The sequence below is a fragment of the Hyperolius riggenbachi genome, chromosome 3, assembly GCF_040937935.1.
Source record: "Hyperolius riggenbachi isolate aHypRig1 chromosome 3, aHypRig1.pri, whole genome shotgun sequence".
In the NCBI taxonomy this organism is placed as follows: Eukaryota; Metazoa; Chordata; class Amphibia; order Anura; family Hyperoliidae; genus Hyperolius; species Hyperolius riggenbachi.
This window is the reverse complement of record NC_090648.1, coordinates 402,362,158-402,374,456: the sequence shown is the minus strand read 5'-3', so window position 1 is coordinate 402,374,456 and position 12,299 is coordinate 402,362,158. Positions and strand designations below refer to the sequence as shown.

General features: G+C 43.6%; 1 protein-coding gene across 1 annotated transcript; it reads right to left on the bottom strand.

The window, feature by feature from the left end:
- Window positions 1–2,766: 2,766 nt before the first annotated feature.
- On the bottom strand, window positions 2,767–4,578 carry LOC137562360 (piggyBac transposable element-derived protein 4-like). Its single transcript, XM_068273697.1, has one exon. It carries the CDS (start codon window positions 4,576–4,578, stop codon window positions 2,767–2,769), a length of 1,812 nt encoding a protein of 603 aa, XP_068129798.1.
- Window positions 4,579–12,299: the final 7,721 nt, after the last annotated feature.

Below are 12,299 nucleotides of genomic sequence, written 5' to 3'. Positions count from 1 at the left end.
TATCTTGAATTAAAACATAAATTCTTTTCAAAATGTATTCTGCCATATGTTTCTAATATATATGTGCAAAAAAAATGAAAACTATTTACATCTTTGGTACATTGTAGAGACTGTGAAAAAAAGTGTAATTTTGCTTTTCAGTGAACAAAATCTACAATGCTTGTTTTCTGCGTTGTACATCACTTCTCTGAAGCACTAAGTCACTGAAATAGTAACATTCCCACCAAAATGACCCCATTCTGTAAACTAGACCTCCTGAGGTATCCATCGATGGGGGCATTGGTGATTTTGACTGCACAGATTATTGGTGGAAATTGATGGAATGTATAACGACAAAAAGAAAAAATCATTTTTTTTGTTCAGACATGTCAGTTTTTTCTGTTTTTTGACAGACATGCTTTGAAGTATTGTAGAAATTCACCCCACAAATGATTCAGTAATTCCTTCTGAATAAAACGATACCAAATATGTGTGGCTAGACTATTGCTTTAGTCCAATACAGAGCTTAGAAGAAGTTGTCAATTATTAAACTTTCAAAGACCATAAATCACACGCTTGCATTTCCCAGCACAGCCTGCTTTTGATGAAGTCTGAGGTAAAAAGTCTGTCAAATTCCCACCAAAATGACCCCATTCTGTAAACTAGACCTCCTGAGGTATCCATCGATGGGGGCATTGGTGATTTTGACTGCACAGATTATTGGTGGAAATTGATGGAATGTATAACGACAAAAAAAAATAATAATTTTTTTATTCAGACATGTCAGTTTTTTCTGTTTTTTGACAGACACGCTTTGAAGTATTGTAGAAATTCACCTCACAAATGATTCAGTAATTCCTTCTGAATAAAACGATACCAAATATGTGTGGCTAGACTATTGCTTTAGTCCAATACAGAGCTTAGAAGAAGTTGTCAATTATTGAACCTTCAAAGACCATAAATCACACGCTTGCATTTCCCAGCACAGCCCGCTTTTGATGAAGTCTGAGATAAAAAGTCTGTCAAATTCCCGCCAAAATGACCCCATTCTGTAAACTAGACCTCCTGAGGTATCCATCGATGGGGGCATTGGTGATTTTGACTGCACAGATTATTGGTGGAAATTGATGGAATGTATAACGACAAAAAGAAAAAATCATTTTTTTATTCAGACATGTCAGTTTTTCTGTTTTGTGACAGACATGCTTTGAAGTATTGTAGAAATTCACCCCACAAATGATTCAGTAATTCCTTCTGAATAAAACGATACCAAATATGTGTGGCTAGACTATTGCTTTAGTCCAATACAGAGCTTAGAAGAAGTTGTCAATAATTGAACCTTCAAAGACCATAAATCACACGCTTGCTTTTCCCAGCACAGCCCGCTTTTGATGAAGTCTGAGGTAAAAAGTCTGTCAAATTCCGGCCAAAATGACCCCATTCTGTAAACTAGACCTCCTGAGGTATCCATCGATGGGGGCATTGGTGATTTTGACTGCACAGATTATTGGTGGAAATTGATGGAATGTATAACGACAAAAAGAAAAAATCTTTTTTTTATTCAGACATGTCAGTTTTTCTGTTTTGTGACAGACATGCTTTGAAGTATTGTAGAAATTCACCCCACAAATGATTCAGTAATTCCTTCTGAATAAAACGATACCAAATATGTGTGGCTAGACTATTGCTTTAGTCCAATACAGAGCTTAGAAGAAGTTGTCAATAATTGAACCTTCAAAGACCATAAATCACACGCTTGCTTTTCCCAGCACAGCCCGCTTTTGATGAAGTCTGAGGTAAAAAGTCTGTCAAATTCCCGCCAAAATGACCCCATTCTGTAAACTAGACCTCCTGAGGTATCCATTGATGGGGGCATTGGTGATTTTGACTGCACAGATTATTGGTGGAAATTGATGGAATGTATAACGACAAAAAGAAAAAATCATTTTTTTATTCAGACATGTCAGTTTTTCTGTTTTGTGACAGACACGCTTTGAAGTATTGTAGAAATTCACCCCACAAATGATTCAGTAATTCCTTCTGAATAAAACGATACCACATATGTGTGGCTAGACTATTGCTTTAGTCCAATACAGTGCTTAGAAGAAGTTGTCAATTATTGAACCTTCAAAGACCATAAATCACACGCTTGCATTTTCCAATACAGCCCGCTTTTGATGAAGTCTGAGGTAAAGAGTCTGTCAAATTCTGTAAAATAGACCCCCTGAGGTATTCATCGATGGGGGCATTGATGATTTTGACTGCACAGATTATTGGTGGAAATTGAATAAAATAAATGAATTTTTCTTTTTGTCCTTATACATTCCATCAATTTCCACCAATAATATGTGCTGTCAAAATCATCAATGCCCCCACGGATGGATACTTCAGGGGGTCTAGTTTACAAAATGGGTTCATTTTGGTGGGAAATTGAGGGACTTTTTACCTCAGACTTAATTGAAAGCGGGCTGTGCTGGAAATTGCAAACATGTGATTTATGGTCTTTGAAGGTTCAATAATTGACAACTTCTTCTCAGCACAGCTTTGAACTAAAGCAATAGTCTAGCCACGCATATGTGGTATCGTTTTATTCAGAAGGAATTACTGAATCATTTGTGGGGTGAATGCCTACAATACTTCAATTTGAATGGAATGTTTGGGAAGAAAAAATAAATGTAGCAATTTTTTTTGGGCGGGGGGTTTCAGTTGCTCCTTCTGAATAAAATTATATCGCCTATGTGTGGCTACTGGCGCTTTGTGTACCATAAATTTGAAGGACAATCCAAGTTAAAAATTTAGGCAGGTGTGGTACACTTTGAAACAGTCTTTCAAACAAAGTCCTGGTTTTTCGGGACATTCGGGGCAATGGTATCGTGTATCCGTCCTTATTTTTTGTTTAGTGCAGACCCTACACTTTTTCTGGGGGTATTGCTTTTTCCCCGTCTGTGGTATAATTTCTGGAACATGATATCCAGAAAGTCTCTCGACTGAATCAAATCTTCTGCCAGGGTGAGTTGCAGCTTTGGAAATGAGAGATTCAGCTATTTCCTCCTGGAATTCTAAATTGCTGAGAGGGTTTTTTGACATTTTGTATAGTATAAAGCTGTTGTAAATTCCCAACTGCAGCAAGTATAAGCCTAATTTTTTATACCAATATCTGGTTTTGCGTGCGGCCAGGTACGGCTTCATTGCCGCGTCATTGCGGTCTACACCACCCATATATTGGCTGTACTCATGAACACATTTAGGTTTCTCTTGTGCTCCAGTCCTGGGTGTTATGCTTTCAGGAGTATGTATGGTTGAAAGCATATATACGTCCCTTTTTCCCCTGTACTTCAGAGCCAGCATCTCTTCACTGCGGAGACCCTCAGATTCATCAGGTTTGAGGCGTTTGTTGACAAGGCTCTGAGGGAAGCCTTTGCGGTTGGATCTGATGGTACCGCAAGCTGGCGTGTTCTCTCTCGCTAAATGTTTGAATAGTGGGATGCTGGTGTAATAGTTGTCTAGGTACAGGTTGTATCCTTTGTTCAGGAGAGGGTGAATCAGATCCCAGACAACTTTACCATTTGTGCCCATATAAGGTGGGCACCCAGGTGGATCCAGCTGGCTGTCTTTTCCCTCGTACACTCGGAAAGCGCATGTAAAGCCAGTGCTGCTTTCACAAAGCTTATAAATTTTTATGCCATATCTGGCACGCTTGGAAGGGATGTATTGCTTGATCCTAAGTCGACCAGTGAAGTGTACCAGGGACTCATCAATACTTATATTTTTTTCTGGCACGTATACCTCTGAAAATTTTTGCGATAGGTAGTCAATTAGGGGCCGAATTTTGTATAGGGGATCAATATTTGGATCTTCTCCGGTTTGGTACTGGGAATTGTCACTGAAATGGAGGAAGCGCAAGATGGTCAAATAACGTGTCCTCGACATTGTTTGCGAAAAAATCCCCATATGTTGAATTGGTCTTTTCGACCAATACCGTTTTAGGTCTGGTTTTTTGGTAATGCCCATGTTTATTGTGAGGCCTAAAAATGTTTTTATTTCCTCCACTGTAGTGGGCCACCAGTTCTTAGGCCTCGCATAGCTGGATTGCGGTTTCTCAGCAATGTGTTGCTGAGCGTATAAGTTTGTTTGCTCAGCAATAGAGCCGAGGAGCTCATCAGTGATTATGAGTTCCATAAATTGAATTGGGGAAAGGTTAGCCGTTTGCACTTTAATTCCAGCCTGGCCTGTGAAAGGAGGAATTGAGGGTGCTTCTAGGTTGGCAGGCGACCACACGGGGTGAAGCAATTCCTCCGGTACGTCAGTGCGGCGACGTTTAGTAGAAGCGCTCTGTTGCCTGCGGCGTCTCTGTCTGGGTGTTGCGACACTCTCTTCCTGCTCCTGACTAGTGCTTGGCTGCTCTGGCATGGCTGTCTCAGAACTCTCAGTCTCCTCCACGTCCGATTCACTTGGTAGGGTGTCACTGTCAGGGATTGGCTCAAACTCTGAGTCTGAATCTTCAGGCTCTGATTCTTCAGAGTCTAATTCCTCACTGGATTCCCCAGACTGGCAGATCAGATCTACAATCTGCTGAGCAGTAAAAGATCTCTTCGCCATCACGTATATAGTGCAGGACACAATATAAAGGACACAATATACCCTAACAAGCCTGTATATGCACAGACAATATCAGACCCCACACTGACACTATATACGTAAGCGTATAAACCCTGAACCTATATGCCACCCTTTACACTACTGATATACAGCCCTATATACCCTACACTGTACACTAAACCCGATTTACCCTACACGATATACCCGACACTATATACTAAACCCTTTATATCCTACGCTATATACTAAAGCCTATATATACACCCTACACTATATACTAACCCCTATATACTAAACCCTATACACCCTACACTATATACTAATCCCTATATACCCTACACTATAAACTAAGCCCTATATACCCTACTCTATATACTAAACTATATACTAAACCCTAAATACCCTACACTATACCCTAAACACTATATACCCTGCCTATTATACTAACCCCTATCTAACTGCAGTAAAGCACAGTAAATAAAATCACAATCCAGTAAATATTATATATATATATATATATATATATATATATACTATATATATATACTATATATATAGCTATATGCTATATATATATATATAGCTATATACTATATATATATATAGCTATATATTCTATATATATATATATATATGGGTGGTTGGAAGGGGATCAAGGGATGAATTGGGGGGAGATCGGGATAAATAAATGTATCTAAAAGTGTTTTTTTTTTGTAAAATCGCACAGCCTGTCACGGCTGCAGGCTGTGCGTCTCTCCCTGTCACAAAAGATCCTCACAGTGACAGGGAGAGGGAGGCGGAACGGCAACTATGTTGCCTTTCGGAGGGTGATCGCTGTGATTGGCTCACAGCGATCACACGGCAGGGAGCCAATCAGTGACGGCTCCTGCCGATACCCGGAAGCCTTAGCTGTCATAAGACAGCTAAGAGCTCCGGATTCCGTGCAGACGATCGCGGCGGGGAGCGGCGGCGCCGGTGATAGAGATCTACGCCCTGCCAACTAGGAGCCCATCAAAACAGGGCGTAGATCTCTATCACCTTGGTCCTTAAGTGGTTAAACTGCCTGGCTTGCCACCTGCTCTGATTGAGTGTGTAGCTGCTGATAGGTCAGCTGATCTTTCCCTTCCATGCAAAACCTTTCAGTATGACAATCAGTTCAATGTGTCTGTTGCCACTTCAGGTTTTAAACAGCAGACATGCAAAGTTGCAAAAAAGGGAACAATTAAAAGGCGCAAACATCTGAATAAAACACTCCCTAACGATGTGTATGATGATGTTGCTCAATCTTGAGGTTTTTTGCCCCAATCCAAAGCTTATGTGGATCCTGCTATAGGTAGGATCGAACACTATATTAAAGCAGTTAAAAAATCTGTTCTTGTTCCTGAACTCCACCCATATGGAGATTACCTAGATACTGGCTTGTTTGAACCCCCATTTGCTTCCTGGGATGTTGGGGCCTTGCTGGAGGAATTCGATTTTGATTGGAAAGCCTTTTGCGATTTTTACATCGCAAAAAGCGAGGATGTCTTGAATGATTGTCTCGATTCTATGTACCTTTTGATTGAGTCCGATGAATGTGACGAGGGTGATGTGGATCTGGTGATCTATGTATGGCACACGATTTTGGATGAGTTGCACACACACCAACCAATTGATTCCAATAAAGAGACATCGTTGTCGGATGATTGTTCCTGCCTTTCTGGGGTAAAGCATGAGAGTCTTGACTTTGTGCAATCTGAAATGAATGAGTATGCCGCTGTGGTTGATTCCTGTGCGAATCCTGAAGGATTCTCTCCTGACAGTGTGCAGTTTGAATCTGTGCGATCTGATGCCTGTTTCTCGGATGTTCCTGCAGATTGTGATCGGCATGAGTCTGCTGGTTTCCTCAAGGATGTGTGGGATCCTTTTTCATTTAGAAACAGATCTTTGAGATCTTCCGTCTGTGACCCTGCTATGGGGAAAATTCCTCGACTATGCAGCGTCAAAAGTAAAATTAATATGCCTAATAAAGTTTATCCTGTTGATGTCGCTATTTCTTCTGCAAATGAGTCTCTGTCTCACCCTGTTCTCACCTGTAAGGGCCCGTTGCCTGGGGACAGTTGCTCCAGCGTTTCGGTCCTAGATGCCTTGCAGTCTGCTCCGCAGATCGCGGAGGTTTGCGCTATGAAAGCGTCAGTTTCACAACCTAAAGTGATTTTTGATTCGCAGGTTTTGCGTCCTGGCTCCTCGGATTTGACATTGTTGGCCGAATCTAAAAGTGAGACAGCGCTTCGGTTTTGCGAATCTGACTCTGAAACATTTTTGCTGGGTCCAGAGAGAGCTTCTCTGAGCCTGCCCTGTACCATGAATAACAATATGATGTCCAATCACACTGACATTTGTGAGTCCCTTTCTTGCTCTGAGGGAAGTGCTGATTCTGCACCCTGTACTCTGGATGAGTCAATGTGGCCTTGCTTAGAATCCCATGCAGTGTCTCTAGAGGCTCGTCGGGGTATTGCCACTATACTCACCTGTTTTTCTGCAGTTTTGGAGTTGCAAGCTAGTTTGACTGCTACGCAGAATTCTGGGTGCAGCGAGATTAAAGTTAAGGAGTCAGTGTGTGGTCCAGTGAATATTCCTGTACGTTCCACTCATGATGATGAAATTCAGTCTCAGTTTATGGTGGAACCTTCCCTGGGACATCTGCCCTGTTCACAAAATAAAGTTCCAGTTTTGCCCTGTAACATGGATAGTACAGCATCCTTCTTAGAAAACTTGAAAAATGATGTTCCTGAGGTCTTGTTTGATGTTCTGGAGGTCTCCGAGTTCCTCCCAAAGGGTGCAGAACTTGTAGGAGATGTCTCCTGCCCCCCAAGTCCTTCTGAGGTGTTGCCCTCTTCCGTAGGCATTGCTGCCTTGCTGGCTACCTTTTCAGCTCTGGTGGAGCTGCAGTCATGTGTAGTCAATGATGATATTGCAGTCACAGAAATTTCCGAATTTGAATCCGAGTCTTCTTTTGAAAGTCCAGTGCTTGAGACCATTGCTCGTGATGATTCTCTGCCCGGTCCTGGTTTTGGTTTCCTCGTGTCGGACTCTGAGGTTGGCAGTTCCCCAACATGTTCTGAGGTTTCTCCTGTGCTGGTTTACCCCAATGTGCTCTGTGACCCAGAAAGCCCAAGTGTGCCTCGGTTACCAGCATACTCAGATGCTTCCTCGGTGGAGACATGTTCTGATTTAGCCTGCCTGCTTGCATGCCCAGAAGTGGTCCCTGAAAGTCTTGATCTTGATGGGTGTCCTCGTAATTCTGAGTCTGGAATTGTCATTGGTTCCATAGGGGTTCTTGATAGTTCTCCATGTGAACCTGGTGATTGTTCTGCCCTCTTGGGATCTCTGTGGAGCTTCAAAAGGTTCTGGGAGATTCCGGGAGAAATTTTGCTTGGTACCCTGGATAAGATCAACGGTGGCTTTTGTGTTGTAAGGGACACTTCGAACAGGTTTTGTGGCAGATTTGGTATTTTCGGACGCTCCTTGGAAGGTGGTGGGTATTGTCTGGAGGGTTTCGGTGGCTTCTTCTCTGGTATCCACAGTCCTGATGGGTGTTACGCTGAGACTTGTAGTGCTGATGGGCATGTTTCGGTGGCTTCTGTTCCCGATGAGGTCGGTTTCGGGTGGACTGACTCTGGAATTGGACCTTGTCGGGCTGTCCCGACCTTCATGAGTCTTCAGTTTGAGTCTGTTGCTAATAGCACTTTTGAGGGTTGTCTGGAATTCGACCCTGGAGGGGGGGGGGGGTTACTGTGATGATTTGCTCAGCTGCCTGTGCAGGCAGGCAGCTTTTTGACCATTGTGTAGGTTTGCATGCTGCAGGACTCTGGAAAGAAGAGCTTCTGTCAGTTTTGCAGCTTATGCTTGCAGAGGAATTTGCATACGTTGTCATGCAAATTGCCTGGCCACATTCATTGGATGCGTGTACTATAAGTACTATGTCTTTCCCACAATGCTTGGCTGGTCATATGGATTCCTTCCTGTGAAACACTCTGGAGAGTGTCAGCCATGCTCTTTGTTTGAAGATCAGCTTAGAGTAATTCCTGGAAACTGTGCTAGGCAGGTTCCCTAGTGCAGTTAGGATTGTTTATCTGTTTTGTTTGTCTGTTGCGATTGTCCTGTCCCAACGGTGATCGACAGGAAATCGTACTGATCTCTGTTCTTGGAGCATAGCTGGTGCAGCGGTTGCTACCAGCTATCTCTTCTGTTCTGCCTCTCTGGATCGCACTAGCATCCTGCGCTAGTGCTGTGGATCCTTCTGTTCTGTTACTCTGTCCCTGGATCGCACTCGCTTCGCGCTAGTGCTGTGGATCCTTCTGTTCTGCCTCTCTGGATCGCACTAACATCCTGCGCTAGTGCTGTGGATCCTTCTGTTCTGTTACTCTGTCCCTGGATCGCACTCGCTTCGCGCTAGTGCTGTGGATCCTTCTGTTCTGTCTCTCTGGATCGCACTAGTCTCTTTTCGCTAGTGCTGTGGATCCTGTCTCTCGCTTGTTCCTGTTCTCGTGTGTCTGTCTTGTCTGCTACGGATGCTTGCTGGAGGCTCGGTGAGGTAACCGTTAAGCAAGCGCTCGCGTCCTCTGTTTCATGTTTGTCTGTCGATGGTTAGTTAGGCGTGCTTGTCTCTAATGTGCTTATCATGTGGAGACCGCGCATAACCGCGTGCACTGTTGCGAATGAGTGCGGTGTTCGCGGTTAGCTAGCGTTTGTTATTTTCCAGATCTCCTCATTGTATGATTTGCTGTGCCTTTGCTACTCTCGTGCTCCGCCTTGCTGTAGCCTTGTGTCACGTCTGGCGATCGCACCTCTCGCGATCGCGTTTCTCTTTCGTATCTGCTGTTGTGTGTGCGCGGTCGCGGGGTGGCAACTAGATTGGCGCACACACATACAACCTGTCCCTTTGCTCGTTCTCATTCGCAATCGCTTCTCTTGCGATTGCGTTCTGCGCTTTGTACAATTCCTGTCTGGCATTTGTGGAGGTACAGAGGATTGGTTCCTCTGCACTCCCCAGCGCCATCTGCCGACAGGAATTTCCCTCTACGGGTGCGTAGCACCTTTTGCTGGGTGCCTGCAATTATACGCTTGTGGAGGATTTCTGCCGTATCAGCGCACGCGTTGTGCGCTGCACACGGAGAAAGTTCCACAATCGTTACAAACAGGTAGTTAGATGCAGTGAGCTGGGTTCACTCAACACAACAGGTAGTTAGATGCAGTGAGCTGGGTTCACTGAACAGTAAAGGTAGTTAGATGCAATGAGCTGGGTTCACTGAACACAACAGGTAGTTAGATGCAGTGAGGTGGGTTCACAGAACACAACAGGTAGTTAGTTATATGCAGTGAGGTTGGTTCACTGAACAGTAAAGGTAGTTAGATGCAGTGAGCTGGGTTCACTGAACACAACAGGTAGTTAGATGCAGTGAGCTGGGTTCACTCACCACAACAGGTATTTAGATGCAGTGAGCTGGGTTCACTCAACACAAAGCTAGGTATATGCAGTGATGAGGTGGGTTAAGTAAACACAACAGGTACTGGGTATATGCAGTACTGGGTAGTACAATGTGCAGCTCTCTGTCACACACACAGGTAGTCACTGAATGTGCTGGGCTGCTGGCAGTGGCACACACACTATCAATTAGCAAGGCTGTGCATGCAACAAATGTGTCAGTTTGACACACAGAAAAAAAAAGTACAGGATTAGCTCTGAAAAGAGCTGTTGAGGGGTGCTATAAGAGCAATAATAATCAGCCAGGAGCAAGCTGAGCAGCCAAGAACCTAACTAATCTGTCCCTAGGAGAACAATCTGCAGCAGCTCGCCCTAGTCTGTCTAATAGCAGGCAGACGAGTGACTGTAATGGCCGCCGGAGGCTGCCTTATATAAGCGGGGGGGGGGGGGGGGCTTCAGGGCTTAGTGTAGCCTGAATGGATACAATGTGTCTGCTAACTGTGATGCAGAGGGTCAAAGTTGACCCTCATAGTGCATTATGGGGCGAATCGAACTTCTGCAACAGTTCGCCTGGTGCAGGCGACCGCGAACCACCAAAGTTCGCCTGGAACCGTCCGCCGGCGAACCGTTCGGCCCATCTCTAATTTGAGGTCTGAGTGATGGGGAGGCACGGGGGTAAGCATGGTTGTGCAACACAGTAGCAGGCATGGTGCCCATAGTGCTGTGGCACCCATGGCATGAGCCATATCTGCACCCCTCTAGATATGCCTCTGTGTATATGTATATACATAGTTACATAGTTACATAGTTATTTTGGTTGAAAAAAGACATTCGTCCATCGAGTTCAACCAGTATAAAGTACAACACCAGCCTGCTCCCTCACATATCCCTGTTGATCCAGAGGAAGGCGAAAAAACCCTTACAAGGCATGGTCCAATTAGTCCAAAAGGGAAAAATTCCTTCCCGACTCCAGATGGCAATCAGATAAAATCCCTGGATCAACATCATTAGGCATTACCTAGTAATTGTAGCCATGGATGTCTTTCAACGCAAGGAAAGCATCTAAGCCCCCTTTAAATGCAGGTATAGAGTTTGCCATAACGACTTCCTGTGGCAATGCATTCCACATCTTAATCACTCTTACTGTAAAGAACCCTTTCCTAAATAAATGGCTAAAACATTTTTCCTCCATGCGCAGATCATGTCCTCTAGTCCTTTGAGAAGGCCTAGGGACAAAAAGCTCATCCGCCAAGGTATTATATTGCCCTCTGATGTATTTATACATGTTAATTAGATCCCCTCTAAGGCGTCTTTTCTCTAGACTAAATAAACCCAGTTTATCTAACCTTTCTCGATAAGTGAGACCTTCCATCCCACGCATCAATTTTGTTGCTCGTCTCTGCACCTGCTCTAAAACTGCAATATCTTTTTTGTAATGTGGTGCCCAGAACTGAATTCCATATTCCAGATGTGGCCTTACTAGAGAGTTAAACAGGGGCAATATTATGCTAGCATCTCGAGTTTTTATTTCCCTTTTAATGCATCCCAAAATTTTGTTAGCTTTAGCTGCAGCTGCTTGGCATTGAGTACGATTATTTAACTTGTTGTCAATGAGTACTCCTAAGTCCTTCTCCAAGTTTGATGTCCCCAACTGTATCCCATTTATTTTGTATGGTGCTAGACCATTAGTACGTCCAAAATGCATGACCTTACATTTGTCAACATTGCATTTCATCTGCCATGTATGTGCCCATATAGCCATCCTATCCAGATCCTGTTGCAATATGACACTATCTTCCTGAGAGTTAATGATTCTGCACAATTTTGTATCATCTGCAAAAATAGCAACATTGCTCACTACTGCATCTACTAGGTCATTAATAAATAAATTGAAGAGCACTGGACCCAGAACAGACCCCTGTGGGACCCCACTGCTAACAGTCTCCCATTTTGAGTATGATCCATTGACCACAACTCTTTGTTTTCTGTCCATTAGCCAGTTCCCTATCCATGAACACAGACTCTTCCCCAGTCCTTGCATCCTCAACTTTTGCACCAGACTTTTGTGGGAAACAGTGTCGAAGGCCTTTGCAAAGTCCAAGTATATCACATCTACAGCATTCCCAATATCCATATTAGCATTCACTACCTCATAAAAGCTGAGCATGTTAGTCAAACAGGACCTGTCTTTAGTAAACCCATGTTGATGCTGAGAAATAAGATTATTTTCCACTATGAAGTCATATATAGTATC